The 17,367-nt window shown below is 39.2% G+C and overlaps 1 protein-coding gene across 2 annotated transcripts in view; it reads left to right on the top strand.

Annotated features, from left to right (window-relative positions):
- Nucleotides 1-17,367, top strand: part of ptpn21 (protein tyrosine phosphatase non-receptor type 21) — a 68,032-nt gene that overhangs the window by 42,722 nt on the left and 7,943 nt on the right. For both annotated transcript variants that reach the window (XM_079833211.1, XM_079833210.1), the window contains 6 exons: nt 2,356-3,239; nt 6,491-7,042; nt 12,642-12,779; nt 13,627-13,845; nt 15,445-15,573; nt 16,780-17,014. In XM_079833211.1, the coding sequence (XP_079689337.1) occupies nt 2,356-3,239; nt 6,491-7,042; nt 12,642-12,779; nt 13,627-13,845; nt 15,445-15,573; nt 16,780-17,014 (2,157 nt within the window). The remainder of the gene's footprint in view (nt 1-2,355; nt 3,240-6,490; nt 7,043-12,641; nt 12,780-13,626; nt 13,846-15,444; nt 15,574-16,779; nt 17,015-17,367) is intronic.

Raw genomic sequence — 17,367 nt, 5'->3', positions numbered from 1 at the left:
TTTTACACACATTAGTGAGAGAATGGGTCTCTCTCAGGAGCTCAGAGAACTCAAGCGTGATCGGTTGACACCTGTGCAATAAGTCCATTCGGGACATTTCCTCACTACTAAATATTCCACGCTCAACTGTTAGTGGTGTTATAACAAAGAGGAAGCAATTGAGAACAACAGCAACTCAGCCACGAAGTGAAATCACAGAGCGGGGTCAGCGCATGCTGAGGATCACAGAATCACAGAAGTCTTGACTCAGAGTCAAGAGCTCCAGACCTCCAAACTTTTGTGTCCTTCAGATGAGCTCAAGAACAGTGTGTAGAGCTTCATGGAATGGGTTTCCATGGCCGAGCAGCTCAACCAACTCTTACATCACCAAGTGCAATGCAAAGCGTGGGATGCAGTGGGGTAAAGTGCGCCGCCACTGGACTCTAGAGCAGTGAGACGTGTTCTCTGGAGTGACCAATCACGCTTCTCTATCTGGCAATCCCATGGATGAGTCTGGGTTTGGCGGTTGCCAGGAGAACGGGACTTGCCTGACTGCATTGTGCCAAGTGTAAAGTTTGGTGGGTGGGGGATTATGGTGTCAGGTTGTTTTTCAGGGGTTGGGCTTGGCTCCTTAGTTCCAGTGAAAGGAACTCTTAATGCTTCAGCATACCAAGACATTTTGGACAATTTCATGCTCCCAACTTTGTGGGAACAGTTTGGGGACGGCCCCTTCCTGTTCCACCGTGACTGCGCACCAGTGCACAAAGCGTCGCTCCATAAAGACATGGATGAGCGAGTTTGATGTGGAGGAACTTGAGTCCTGACCTCAACCCGATAGAACAGCTTTGGGATGAATTAGAGCGGAGACTGAGAGCCTGGCCTTCTCGTCCAACATCAGTGCCTGACCTCACAAATGTGCTTCTAGAAGAATGGTCAAACATTCTCATAAACACACTCCTGAACCTTGTGGAAAGCCTTCCCAGAAGAGTTGAAGCTGTTAGAGCTGCAAAGGGTGGGACAACTCCATATTAAACCCTACGGATTAAGAATGGGATGTCATTAAAGTTCATGTGCATATAAAGGCAGGCGTCCCAAAACTTTTGGCAATATTGTGTATCTTGATTTTAAGAAAGTTTCTATATTTGTACTGTAATAGCTGTTCACAAATGTTTCAATTAAGTTTAAGTCATGCAATAATAATAATAATATACTGTATAATAATGATACATTGTATTACTTAGTCATGCCAATAAAGCAGTGTTAATTTTGACAGCAAATTTTGATTTAGTTTTAGTCGTAGTCTTTTGACTAAAATGCCATTTAGTTTTAGTCATATTTTAGTCACCTGAATTGTTTTTAGTTTTAGTCGACTAAATTTCATACGATTTTAGTCAACTTAATCTACAGTAGATTTAGTCTCTTCAAATCTAAATAGTTTAGTTAAATTGTAATAAATTAAACATTTAAGTATTACATAACCGACTGTCACTTGAACTGACATTTTGACATAATTGTGTTTTTTACTTTAAAAATACACGAAAGAGCTAAATTCACTTTTTTGGTTGTTTTTTAAAAAAAACATCTATATAGTTTTTATAACTGTGTATTTCTGTTTTAGTCAGTAGGCCATATCAGATTAAGCTAAAGCTTCAAATAAGTTTTATTTTTATTTTTATTTTCAGTTAACATTTATTTAATTTCAAGTAATGAAGATTTTTTTTAATTGTTTTGGTTAACTATTATAACCCTGATACCTTATTGAATATGTGTCAAATACTGTTCTTTCCTCCTGACTATGAATTAAATGGGAATTAAATTAAATACAGTTTATTATGTAAGCAAAAACTAATATATAATGCGGGACTTTTAATGATAAACAAGCTCGAAATACACCGGGACTCTTATTTTGAAATATCTGCGCCTTTGTTGCAGTTGCAGGAGCTCATTCAAGTTCAGGAGATAAATATGCATTGTTACAACCGTCTAAAACACATTACTATATAAACATTGAAAAGTAAACATTGTCATTATTCATCAGCATTAGTTCATAAATAATTGTTTTCCAGTGGTTAGATCAGATCAAATGTGCGCATCTCTTACACAGGACATCAGTTCTGACTGGATCTCTTCCCTAATCGTCCCTCCCTAGCATTTTCGTCTCGTTTTTATTCGCTGACGAAAATGACAGAACGTTTTCGTCATAGTTTTTGTCCTCCAGAACTAGTTTTTATTTAGTTATCGTCTCGTTTTCGTCAGTGAAAAAAGGTTGTTGACACAAATTATTCGTCAACGAAATTAACACTGCAATAAAGCTAATTAGAATTGCACTGAAAAACAAAACCTAAAATACTGACTAAAATCTGGTATTTCCTACAGATAATCTTTACATCAACAACCAGAATGGATTTTACTACCATTCCCAAACCAGTCTGGACCGCTCTCCGCACGAGTACAACGGAAGAATCCGAAATGGCAGCGTGTACAGCGCCCAAAGCACCAGCTCCCTCAACAACCCGCAGCACTACCTGCAGCCCTCGCCCATGTCGTCCAACCCGAGCATCACAGGAAGTGATCTCATGCGGCCCGACTACGTGCCTTCCCACCGCCACAGCGCACTAATTCCGCCGTCCTACCGCGCCACGCCCGATTACGAGACCGTCATGAGGCAGAAGAACCTCGGTATGATCCCGCCCGCCGAGCGTCAGAGCCACTCCATGAGGAACCTCAACATCGGCAACTCGTACGCCTACAGCCGACCCGATCCGCTCGTTTACAGCCAGCCAGAGATCCGCGAGCACGGAGCGGGCCAGTATCCGTTCCACCTCAACTACAGCTTCCACAGTCCCTCTCCATACCCCTATCCCACCGAGAGACGCCCCGTGGTGGGGGCCGTTAGCGTCCCCGAACTCACCAACGTCCAGCTCCAGCAGGCGCAAGAGTACCCGGCGCCCAACATCATAAGGAATCAGGTGTACTGGCCCCCTCCGCCATATCCCTACCCTCATCCTCGACCCGCCAACAGCACCCCGGATCTGTCCCGGCACCTCTACGTCAGCAGCAGTAACCCGGATCTCATCACGCGCCGCGTGCACCACTCAGTGCAGACCTTCCAGGAGGACAGCCTGCCCGTGGCACACTCGCTGCAGGAAGTGAGCGAGCCACTCGTCACGCCTCGCCGTCCTCACATGCACAAGCGCAACTCCATCGAGATCGCCGGTCTGGCGTACGGACTGGAGAACATGAGGCTGAAGGAGAGGAAGGCGAGTACTGTGACCTTACACGCATTTAAAACTATTTACAAATAGCTTTGGGTTAATCATTATATAATTATTATGTAAGAATTAGTGCTGTCAAACGATTAAAATATTTAATCGCGATTAATCGCATTAATGTCATAGTTAACTCACAATTAATCGCACATTTTTATTTATTCTAAATGTCCCTTGATTTCTTTTTGTCCCATTATTTTTTCTTATTTTAATGCTCTTATCAACATAGAAAAGTGGATCGGCTTGCTTTGTTCAAATGTTTGTTTTATTGAAAACAACATTGGCATACTTTAGTGTTCGATTTCACACCAACATTCTCACTTGGAGCAAATAATCTCACACAATGTAACACTGCCCATCAATAAAAGGGTGAAACAAATACTTTGTTGCACAAACAGCCCCTTCAACAGCCCTTTCTAAGGGATCAAAACAGGGTGATACAAAATAAAATTACAAAGTGCACATGCAAGGTAAACTAGGACTCCGCCTATAGTGCAGTTAAACCAGGGGTCGCCAACTAGCGGACTCCGGTCCGAATCCGGACCGCGAAGCCTTTTGACGTAATGAAACAGTTAACGTTGCAATGCTCAGTTACTACGTTCAGACCCAGACGCGCGGTCAAGCATGCAGTGAAGAAGAGACTGATGGTGCGCTCACACCGGACGCGAATGACGCGACATGCACGCCGCTTAATCCGCGCCGCAGAATGTCTATTTGCGTCTTTGCATTGATTGACTTAAATCACTCGCGCAAAACGCTTCATTCGCGTCTGGTGTGAATGCACCATCAGAGCAGAAAGCAGCGCTCAAGACAAGCACTTTTAGTTGAAGACCCCTGAGTTAAACCATGGCTTAATACGTTTCTCATTTCGGCGTCTCACGCTTGCCATCCACGTCTAATCTTTTAATGGCCCAAACGAGTGTGGGCAGCCGCAGCGTGCCTGATGTTTTGTTTCCGGTCTAGCTACATCCGGAGTGGTGTTGTAGTTTTTCTAACGTTACTAGTTGCTGCAACAGCATGTGAAAAAACTACAAAGTTTGTTAGACCAAAAAGAACGTTAATCTCGCGATAAAAAAATTGACGCCGTTAAAATAGGTTTGCGTTAACGTCGTTAATAACGCGTTTAACTGACAGCACTAGTAAGAATCCAAATAATTATGCAATTATTTTATATTATTATATTATAATACTAGCCTGGCGTGGCCATACTCAATTCTAGTCAGAATTTGAGTCTGGTACCGCTCCATTGAGCTTTGATTATGGGGTGTGTTTCAACCGAGCCAGGAAAGACCTCAATTGGATAGACCCACAACCAATCAGAGCAACGGAGCGACGCGTAACGTTAGTTGTCAAATGTCAACAGAACTCAACTGCACTGTGTTGCCAAGTCCGTGTTTTTCTCCATGTCCGCGGGTTGAAGCGACCCCAATTATGTGATTTATATAAACCCAGGAATGCGAATTTTAGCAGGCAACCTTGCCAAAATAACATATTTTGCCAACCAAACGCCTTTTTTTTTTCCGGAGAACCCCCCGGAATTTATAGTTTTGGGCTATAGTTTTGAGAAGCAATTGTGCGCGACATTGCAAAAACACTTGGAAACCCTGTCTGCACGCACGCTGGATTAAGTAACGTTACAAGAAAAAGTGTAACGAGTGTAAACGATCTTTGCCAGTAATAAAATAATTTAAGGATACACAGAGTACTTACCAACACGATCATCGTTTCTGAGAGAAATAGTAAAGGTGAATGCATATACCAACAAGTTCTCCGTTTAGGATTAGAACAAATTCAACCCAAGCGCCTTTGATGACGTGGATGATTACGTTACTGTTTATCATCTGTCCATCATCGTCTAAAGCCCGCCCTGACAATTTCATTGGTCCGAATAGTTTCTGTTCGGGCATAATTACTCCTCTATGGAGCGAGTCCAGACCGAATTGCCCGAGCAAAACATTTTGTGGGCGGGGCTAAATTCGGCTGGCATCCAGGCTATTATAATACATGATTCTAGATTGAACTACATTTATGAGAATAGATTTTTTATTATTATTATTTCATTTGATTCACGCGACATCACACATTTAACAATATATTCAATAACATTATTATTATTTTAATTATATATCCTAATGCTTATTTATATTAATGTATTATATATTAATCCTTGATTCTTGATTGAACTATTCATTTTAATTGATTTAATTTAATTAATGTGACATTGCACACATTATACATTTTGATTATGTATTTTATATATGTAAGAATCCAAATAATTATATTATTTAATATTTATATTATTATATTATAATGCTTGATTCTAGATTTGAACTATATTTAAAAGAATAGTTTTTAATTTAATTAAATTAATGTGACATTACACACATTAAAAAATATTGTATATGCTCATATAATTGTTTTAATATAATGTTTTATTTGTGTGACATAAATTATTATGATTGCGTTTTATATAATAATAAAAAATATTTAATTATAAAATTAAGCAATCTTATTCTAGATTTAAATATTTGAGAGAATTAATGTTTTAAAATACAAATTTTTAATAATTTGTAAGTGTTTTGCTAATTATTTTGTAAGTTATAATATTTATAATTATGTAAAAATTCTAATAATAATATAAATATTTTATATTACCATCAATCTATGATTCTGGATTTAACTATTTGAGGGAATTGATCGTTTTAAATTCATTAAATTTTTATTTAATGTTGCGTAATAAACATTTAACAACCTATTTTCGACTGCATTTAGCTAATTCTTAATCATTATTATCTCTAATTAAATATCTTAATAATTATATAATTAATTCTAATGTAGTTACTAGCAATCTTCATGTTCTGGATTGAACTATACATGAGATTTTTTTATTTTTATTCACTGACATCTGTCAATTACCCATCTCGATCTGTTGTATGTTGTTATTCACATATAAACAGTATTTTACCAATTCGTAATAATTTATACATTATTTATATATTTAAATAAAAATCATAAATCATGTAATTAATTATTATATAATTATCTAAGATTCAAGATTGAGAAAATTAATGGATAAACAGTTTTCAACAGCATTTTGCTAGTTTCTCAATAAGTAATAATATTTATATAATTACAAATGCTAATAATTATATTTAATTACTAGTAATAATCTAAGATTCTAAATTGATCTATATTTGAATAAATGTATTATTTCATTGACATTTTTTGCGTCATCTGCCCAGGTATCCGCATCTGCGGCTGAGACTCCGCCCCCGGTTGCCCAGGCGATGACCCCTACAGCATCTGGCTCCGACATCAATGTCGTCCTGGAGGCTCCGAAGCCTGAGGACGGGGTCATCAAGGAGGACGTGTTCTACGGCCATAAAAAATCCCTGTCCGACGCCACGATGTTGGTGCACAGCAGTGGTGAAGAAGAGGAGTTTGAGGACGACAGCGGCCGTCACACACCCCAGTCTCAGGATGCTGTGGGCGGTCCTGAGCATCACATGACACCGCTGGAACGGTCACTCGGAGATCCGCCCGCTTATCCATTCAGCCACAGTATGGACGCGGTCCCCACGGGCCCTCTGGCGTACCAGGCCCATCCGATCATCCGCAAACCGGAGGATGTGGGGCAGCTGTCCCCTCTCCGAGAGCCCGGACACATGATGCCCTCGGTATCAGAGGGAGATCTGAGCGGACAGGGGCGCTTGAGACAGAAGAGAGACGTCTTTAAGAGGCCAGTCTCTGACGTGCCACCTGCCAGAAGGAACATCGACGGCCTTCCGCCAGCAGTAAGTGCACTAATGATCAGATTTAAAGCAGGTTGGAATAAAACTGTGGAGGCTTTTGAAAATGATGACGCATTTTTAGTCAAGTGATGTCGTACTTAAAGGGTTAGTTCACCCAAAAATGAAAATTCTGTCATTAATTACTTACCCTCATGTCATTCGACACCCGTCAGACCTCCGTTCATCTTCAGAACAGAAATGAAGATATTTTAGTGTAAATCTGATGGCTCTGAAAGGCCTCCATTGGCACAATGGCACTTTACACTCTCAAGACCCTTAAAAGGCACTAAAGACGTCGTTACAAAGTCCATCTCACTACAGTGGTTCTACAATAACTTTATGAATCGGCGAGAATAGTTTTTGTGCGCAAAAAAACACTAAATAACGACTTACATAGTGATGACGATTTCAAAACAAGGCATCATGAAGCGTTATGAATCAGTGAGTCGATTCAGCGGTTTGAATCGCCAAATTTCAGCAGTTTGGCGGTTTGACACGCGATCCGAATCATGATTCGACTCACTGATTCATAACGCTTCGAAGCTTCATGAGGCCGTGTTTTGAAATCTTCATCACCTATATATTCTATACTATATATAAATTTCGGGTAGAAATCTAAAGGCGCACGGTGACAAAATATAATGAAATAACCACCTTAATGTGTAATGTTGACTTTTTTTTTTTTTGACATGAAAGCTTACATGTTAAGGGAGCAAACTGGCCCAAAATCTCAAAATTGACCACTGCATGAAAAAACGATGTTTTCACCTGCCGTGTCTCGCCTTAAAGGGATAGTTCTCCCGAAATTGTACATTTTGTCATTAATTACTCACTATCATGTCGTTCCAAACCTGTAAGACCTTCGTTCATCTTCAGAACACAAATTAAGATATTTTTGATGAAATCTGAGAGCTCTCTGACCCCTTCATAGACTGCTACACAACGGACACTTTCAAGGTCCAGAAAGGAAGTAAAGACATGGTTAAAATAGTGCATGTGACTTCTGTGGTTCAAATTTTAATGTTATGAAGTGATGACAAACAAAAATAATGATTTACTCTTACCTTTCACTCTCGGTACTCATTCATGTTGTTGGGCTATTCACACAGTGCAGCCCTTCCGAGTTCTAAGGCAGAACGCCAGCTCACTATTGGCCGAGCATTATCACATGATCACATTGTGGTGCTTACGTATGTGAATCGTGTAGGAGAGTGACACGAAAGAGAAGACATTGTTGAATGAAGTCGTTGTTTTTGTTAGCTTTTTACACACAAAAAGTATTCTCATGGCTTCATAAACATTAAGGTTGAGCCACTGGAGTCACATGGACTATTTGAACAATAGCCGCGTTACCACCGCGGGAACTTTCCCCAGGAATTAGGGACTTTGGGGAGGTACTCGGTGAGTTTCGACTGCAGGAACCGGGGTCTAAATAAAGTTCCGGGTAAAGATTTCCCCTTCAAAATGGCCCTGCTTGCGAGGTAGTACTTTTTCAAAGTACAGGAACTTTGGGGGGGTGGGACTTGGGCACTGAACATGCTGATTGGTTGAGCTCACGCTGCATTTTATTTCAACCAAAAGGTCTGTTGCGTTGCGTGCAGTAAGAGTTGTTTACTATTCGAATTAGGGCTGCACGATTAATCGAAATCGAACCGCAATCGCGATTTGGCTTATGTGCGATTATGAAAGTGCAAAGACTGCGATTTAATTAAATAAATAAATGCCCAGCGTGTCAGTGAAGAGCGGCTCTTATAACGTGCGTTTGAAAAAACAACACGTGTCAAACAACTTCACAAACTAGTAATGTGGAGTGTTCATAAACCTGTTGTCCAACAAAATACGTTTAATAACACGTTTTAACTCACTTCATATAGTCAGTCGAGTGTTTGTGAGCTGACGGGGCTTCTTATCACAGAATGAGGCAAACAACGCTTTATTTTATAGGCAGTGATAAAGTCTATGTCAATCAGCACTGCTTTATTATTATGAAAATACCTGAGAAGGCTTGAAGTACTCAAATACACCATATCTTGATGCAGTAGTGTTTATTGTCCTCATGTTTAATCAGTCAAAGCGTTTCTATCTTCCTTTTATTCAGCCTGCAGCGCAAGCTTAGCTTCACATTAGGGATTTCCTGAAAACAAACGATAACTTCTCTAACGCAAATGTGGAGTTTCTGCTCAAGGACGCCCTCTGGCCTCCAGTATGAATTACAATTATTTTGGTAACAAATGAGAAAAATATTTCTTATTAGTAGTAGTAGTAGTAGTATAGTTATATTTATTCTTAAATACTCTGTTTTTAATAATGAGAATGTTATTGTAATAGTAATATTTCTTATTTTGTTAAATATTTTTATTTAGCAATAATAATAATCATAATTATTATTAGTCATATTAATATATAAACACAAAATGTTATATTTGTTATATCACTCACACTTTTCATTTGTAAAAAAAATAAAATAAAAACGCATTCAAATCGCAAATCGCAATTTTAACCAGAATAATCGAAATTAGATATTTTCCCCAAATCATGCAGCCCTAATTCGAATCCACAATGGAGTTTAAAAAATACAACTGATTATCTGACGACTAGTTTCAGGCTTTATTAAGCTTAGAGGCGGAGGACGAAATCCAGTGGGAACAGTCCTACGTCACCGGACTAATCTTCACGGTACTTTAGATCGTGATGGAAATGCAGACAGCAGCAGGTCTGGGGGGAAAAAGAGTTCCTGGGACAAATTGTTTGGGGTAATTTCGGTGGAAATGGGGCTATAGTCTTCACTTGCTTTTTGGACCTTGAAATTGGTCGCTGTGTTTCTGTCTATGGAGGGGTCCGAGAGCTCTCTTTGTGGTCTGAAGATGAACGTAGGTCTTACAGGTTTGGAGCGACATGAGGGTGAGGAATCAAGGATTTGCATTTTTAGTTGAACTATCCCTTTAATAACTCTATTTAAAATAAAGCATGTCCCGCAGTAGACTGCCTTTTACCAGTCACGTTATACATGATTTGACTGATTTGGATGTTAAGTTTAGGTATTTAAGGAGGGGTCGAAAGCACACCGCTTTAAAGGAAAGGAATGGCATGCGGCACAATGATCATTTTATCTTCATAATCACGTTTTCATAATCGTTGGAAGCCAAAACTAACGAAATTAAAATTTGATTCAGCACACAGCCCTACTGCTGTCGTCACATGATAAGAGACACATGATAGTCACATGCAGTGTTGGGTAAGTTACTCTAAAAAAGTAATTCATTACTAGTTACTAATTACATCTTCAATAGTGTAATTCGATTACTGTACAAATTACCCTCTCCAAAAAGTATTTAATTACTTTCTAATTACTTTCAAAATCCTATATAGTAACCTCGACTAGTCGAGCGATCCAAGGATAGACATATAAATAATATAAAATGACATAAATTATTCTTATTAAATGAGAAGGATACATAAAAACATGCACTTTAAATGTGGATGTTAATTCCACTATTGTATTACATATAATTGTATTTTGTATGTAGTTGAATTACATCAGAAGTAACTGTAATTAAATTACAGTAAAAATATGAGTAATCCCTTACTTTACTTTTTCAAGAGAAAAGTCATTAAATTACGGTAACTAATTACTTAGTAACTTGTTACACCCAGCACTGGTCACATGATATTCATATAATTTGGCAGTCATTGCTGTATTTTAATATTATTATTACGAGGACACAAAAGATCACAATCTCTACAATTTGCTTGAGAAGTAGATCACAATATAAAATCGTCAGATCGCCCACCCCTACTTTAATTTAGATCAAATCCTTGTTTAATATTGGCCAAACATTTAATCCAATATCCATTTATCGTTAATATTTAGCTACTTATTTATGATAGAAATGCTACAGACACTGTCATTTCAGTGGACATCAAAACATGCAAACTCTTTTAAATAACTTTTATTTTGAGAAATCGAGACGTTTATAAATGATTTGCGCTATGAATCTGGTGAATGTTGCGTTCCCAGATGGATGTTATAAGCAACACAAACTCCCAGCATATGCAGAGATGGAGTTTGACATGCTCCACACATGTAAATGATAACAGTGCCACACTTTCATACACAAAATGCGTCAGACGTTATGCGTTCCCAAATATGTCAAATGTGCAGATCTTATTTGCAGATATAAAGATAAGTGACTTGACGTGTAGCCAAGTTTGGAATTTGTGCTTTGCTTTTCACCCATCCAAGTACACACACACATGCACACACACACCTGAGATTGAGATACTGAGACTCGAACCTGCAACCTTCGGGTTACAAGTTCGACTCTCAAACCATTAGGCCACAACTGCCCCATAAAAATAATCAATTCCAGTAATTAGGGATGCACAATATTATCGGCACAACATCAGAATCGTCCGATAAACGCTTAAAATATGAAAAATTATGCCGATATGATAACGTGTTGAAATGAGCCTGCAATAACTGCTGTAGCGATAAGATCATGCCAGCCGTATGGCCATTCTTGAAGTGAAAACAAGCAAATACATTGCATGTATGGTGATTTATATTGACAGTTTTTAAATGCTGCCTTGAATTTGTGAATCAACGCAGGATTGCCAGGTTTTCACAACAAAACTAGCCCAAAACAACCACAATCGCGCCTCCCACTCTCTAGCGCGGCCTCCACAGCAGCTAAAGCTCCTCCAGGTCCTAGTGCCCGACCTGTAGAATATTAGCCCATTTAGTGGGGTTGCTGTTGTTATAGTAATAAAATGAAAAGTAGAATTCACAAATAAGTATAAGTTACTTCTTTTTCTGAATAAATAAAGCAGTAATGATGTCTAAGCACAAGCATGACACTTAAAATTTTAAATAAAACTTAAAATAAAATTTTATGAAATGGATGATGAAAAATAATCCAAGGAGCACTAAAATAGTTGTATTTTTGTATTTATTTGAAGCTAAATACAGCATCAACTGAAGCACCCACTTCATGTGCACAAGCATTAAATCCAAAAATAAAATATTTAGGTTACAATTACACCTGTCTGGGATGAAAAATCACTGACTTTATTATTGTTATTTTCAGCGCTTATAATATACTCTTATTATAAAAAGAACTTTATTAACATTTATTTATCTTTAACAAGTATCCTTTTAGTAAGGAGACCTCAGAAATATGAAACCAGAATGAAAAAATGTATATTTTTGCTCAAAATGGTGGTTTCCAAACAAAGGGAAAAAACGAACATATATCGATATCAGCATCGGCCAAAATGAGTTATAAGCATATCAGATTTCGGCAAAACTCCAATATTGTGCATCCCTACCAGTAATTTGATAAAGGAAATCCAAACTGATTTTGTATTTGCACATGACCCAACTGGTGAGGCTTTTATTTTCATTTCGTCTGCATGTAGAATAGGTGTTTGTGTACTGGGGTGAGGCCGGAAACTTGACTTTATACATGTGACTTGAAGAATGCCGCCCAACAGGCCGTTAGACCCGAACAGCTGCATTCTGCCAAAGATCACAACTCTTCCTGTGCGTCTCAGATCCTGAGTCTCAGACTCTCTCTCTCTCTCTCTCTCCATCGCTATGAAGGGCATGAAGAAAGGACGCTCGGAGATCAAGAAGGTGGGACCCCTGAAGCTGGCGGCTCTTAATGGCCTGACCCTGTCCAGAATGCCGCTTCCCGATGAAGGGAAGGACGACCCGGAGAACGCGTCTAATGATGAGAGGGTAAGTGCTGCTGTCAGTTTTGACTGCTGGCGGTTAAATCAATGGTTAGTGATCAACTTCATGTTAAGAAAAAGATAATCTTTTTGTGTTTTCCGAGCAAAGCTGGAGTGTTTATTAATAAATCAGGTTTTTTCCTGGTAGTGAGGAAAAAACATAGCCTAATTCCGTTTATTATGTCTGCTGTGATGTTAAATAAAGCATTAAAAACTGAAGATTTCAGCGGGAAACCTGTAACTCATGCTGTTACAGATGCAGCATTTTGTTTTCTTTAAAAAAAACATCAGTTTTCTTTAAAGTAAGATCATAAGAAATCTTCAATACCTTAAATGACAAGCGTCTTATTATCATCGTTTATTAACATCTTATATTACGGGGATGGAAAAACATAAATCGCGATACTTTGTGATTGTTAAACTTCAAAAGGCTATGATTTCATTTAATAAATGTGAGCGCTTTACGTTTCAAAGCCTGAGCTCTAAAGTTCAAGCTCTCGCACATTTATGCTTAAGAGCTAATGCTGATCAATTATGAATGTTTACTGTACGGTGTTTATATTGTAATATGTTGTATAAAGTTGTAAGAACGCATATTTCATCTCCTCGTCTGAATTTAAACAAGCTCCTGCAGTAATAAAGCATAGACATTTCAAAATAAGAGTCCCGGTGTATTTCGGTATTGTTTATTAAATCCACCCCGGTTATTATTTGGCTACACAAACTGCATTACATTTGATTTAATTGAAAGTAAACTATTGTAGCTTCGGTCTGGGATGCCCCGTCACAGGAAGGAAAGACTAAGAACATTATTTGACGCATATTATTAAATACGTCCTGTGTGTTTCCTGCAGTGTAAGATACTGGAGCAGCGAGTGGAGCAGGGGATGGTGTTCACCGAGTACGAGCAGGTGCACAAGAAACGGCCCAACTGTGAGTGCACCATCGCTCAGATGCCCGAGAACAGCGACAGGAACCGCTTCCAGGATGTCCTGCCTTACGACGACACGCGTGTGGAGCTGGTGCCCACTAAAGAGAACAACACGGGCTACATCAACGCCTCACACATCAGGGTGAGCGGTGGATCTGTGGCGGTTTAATGCTTGGTAGTATTTAATTAACCACAAAAAAATTGATTGTGCCGATCAAACTATAATTCTAGGGATCTAGTTTAAGGGTTGGTGAAGCAATCGTCTTCCCTGATCGGCCTCATGGTGGCGCCACAGTGATCAAAACAAAAATGGACGAAACGTTTGATTCTAAGAAGCATGCAAAACTTCATGGCAATCACTGGGCATATAACAGTTATAAATGTTAAACTGCTACATTTCTATTGTAAATGACCTAAAATAGCTTAGGTTTAGGTTCGTTCAGGCTTGCTAAATTATGCAAATTTTTTGGAGAGCACTTGAAGGTGCTTAAAGGGGTCATAGAATGGTACATGCACTTTTACAAGTTGATTATACGGAAATGTGTGTTGGCAGTGCCTGTACACAACCATCCTATAATGATAAAAATACATCCAGTGTTTTTTTTTAATCTCCTTATATATTTTCCCCTGTCTCAAATCGAGCCGTCTGATCGTGTGATGTTACACGGTGTACGCCCCCCCTACGATTGTTGATTGACAGCAGCGTTTCAACACAGACCCGCCCTGAGCGAGCTGTCATCAGTCCGCCATTGTTGATACTCTGGAGCAGAATGGCGTCTAAGCGATTGTGGTGTTGTGTTTTATTAACCTTTATATTAATCTTTGCAAATCGCTTGCACGCTTCACATTGAATGAGGCTAAAGTTTACAGGGTAAGTTACATTACGGCATGCTTTCTGTGTATGACGTTCTCAATATAATTCATAATCCCACGTTTATAATGAACAACGCGTTATGTTTGTTATTACAAACTGTGTACTCGGGTGATAAAGTTAACGTGGTAACACTACACTAAGCTTACTTTTGTACATGGTTTATAACGGTGTCTGTTACTGATTAAGAAGTAATGTAAAAAAAAATCTTATAACATAACATCAATCTGTCAATGAACTAACATACACATCAGTAAACACATAGCAACTACGCTACTGTGCCAGTACAAAGATAGATCAAAGTGACATGACGTTAACCAACCATTCAGAAACGTCCTGTTCGAACTTCGATGGGTTCGTCATCTGTTCCTGGTCCGACTCCGGTTCAAAATGATAAGGTTGCTTAGATGTGTCCTCAGAGACTCCCGTTGCCATTATTTCTCGAAAATATACCCTCAAATGTTGTCAAGGCAACACTCCACGTGTGTTGTGGTGTTGTGTCGGGTCGAACCGAACCGAACGCCCCACAGAGCAGAGGGGGCGGGGTGAGCAAAGCTCATTATCATTTAAAGTCACATACACTGAAATGACTTGCTGAAAACTGAGTTGGTTTTGACCAGGTAAAATGAGTGTTTTCTTACAATACTAATGAGAATTTTTAATTAAAGTATATTACAAACTTTTCATTTAGACACTAAAGAATCATATTAACTTGTACAAAAATGTCATTCTATGACCCCTTTAAAGTGACTTAAAGTGCTTGGACCCAATAACTCATGCTTGCAGCTATATTTAATTTATATATATATGTTGATTTATATCAGATTAAACAGCCTTCATATTGTGATGTTGTGCCGCTGTGTTTACCAGGTTACGGTCCGAGGTAAAGAGTGGAGTTATATCGCATCTCAGGGTCCGCTTTCCAGCACCTGCCAGGACTTCTGGCAAATGGTTTGGGAACAAGGAGTCGCCATCATCGCCATGGTCACAGCAGAGGAGGTGAAAATTAAATTGGTTGCTATTAGGTCTGACACACATTTCCGGATTTTATTTAATTGCAATGCACAAGTTTGCGATTTGTTTCAATTCCAGTCCTGATTTGATTACATATTGATTTGTGTGTGCGTGTGTGTGCGTGTGCGTGTGTGTGTGTGTGTGCGTGTGCGTGTGCGTGTGTTTGTGTTTGTGTGTGTGTGTGGTGTAAATCGGATACAGTATGCCAATTTTTCTCAAGGAAAAAATCTCTAATCTCTACAACTAATGCTGTAAACTATAGCTTGTTTTCACAACGGATACATTTAAATGTTAAAGGGGTCATAACACACAGTTTCTGCCAGTCTCATGTTAATCTTGAGTATCTGTAGAGCAGTGTTGATCCTTCATATCTCCCAAGAGTCTTTAGTTTATCATTTTATAAAAGACAGACACACTGAACCGATTCTTTCAGAAAACAGCAGAGTCCGTGGAGGCGTGCAGTGGGCGGAGCTAAAGAGTCACGAGAACACACACACACACACACAATACATCATGGCATTATCCTTGAATAACTCTTGATTCTCTATACGTTGGTGTTGTTCACATTATATGCACTTGCGCGCCGATTGCCATCAAAACACACATTTGATCAGTTTCACTCACCACCTTCGGTTTCGACTCGTGACCGGGAACAAACACACACACTTGCAGAACTCCGGAAACACAAAATGCATCCACTGTTTCCTTAACACTGGGTTATTTGGGAAGCTGAACAAGATTATCTTTCCCTCTCAAACAGAAACACACTTCTTTAGTGACATTGTTGATTTAGTGGTCAAAAAACAAAATGGCGGCCGGACAAAGCTCGTTGATGGGACCCATACAAGGAATCCTGCCCTTAATGACATTTATACAGGGCCATACTCGAAAAAAACTTTCCGAAACTTGTCTGAATCCTGAAGGAGTGTATTTGCCACAGAAATACTCTTTCATACGTCCAACTCGTGTTTTGAAATGTTGTCCATGTTTCTCATAATAATCAACAAGAATCAATAATGCATGAAATGGCATTAGACCCCCCTTTTAAAGAACAGTTCAAGTTAAAATATAATGAATGAATATGTAATATAGTGTAGATATTTATCAAAATGCTCCTCTCTAGTGCTATTTTTCTAGTTGACTATCGAGTTCATGGTCACGAACTGGCTTGTTTTGTTTCTCGACCTGCAGGAAGGAGGTCGTGAGAAGAGTTTCCGCTATTGGCCTCGTCTGGGCTCCCGCCACAACACTGTTACTTATGGACGATTTAAGATCACCACACGCTTCCGCACGGACTCGGGGTGCTACGCCACAACGGGCCTGAAGATCAAACACCTCCTCACGGGACAGGAGCGAACCGTCTGGCACCTGCAGTACACGGACTGGCCCGATCACAGCTGCCCCGAGGACTTTAAAGGCTTTCTGTGTAAGTACAGCTTTCTTTAGGTCAAACGCCACTGATTTAGACACTCAAGACTTCACTGGTGGTGTTAGTATCTGCAAATGTGCAGATGATTTTGTTTGTAGCTCTCTGTCATTGTGTCTGGACAAATTGTTTGTTTCTCTGTGAGTAAGCCAGAAAGAAAAGTGAAAGTATTCTCTTAAATTGTTTAACATGTTGCTGTAAGGAATGCTGAATGTCTCAAACATCTCCAGGTCATATTTCTGAGTCATAAATACCCAAACAACTTACTGTAATTTTTCATCAAGAGAACAGTAGCTCATATCATGAACACGGACACTCAAAGGTCTTCACGGCAACCCGTCAAAATAAAAGTT

Source organism: Gobio gobio (assembly GCF_949357685.1).
Source record: "Gobio gobio genome assembly, chromosome: 13".
NCBI classification, from domain to species: Eukaryota; Metazoa; Chordata; class Actinopteri; order Cypriniformes; family Gobionidae; genus Gobio; species Gobio gobio.
This window is presented reverse-complemented; position numbering and strand designations above follow the sequence as displayed.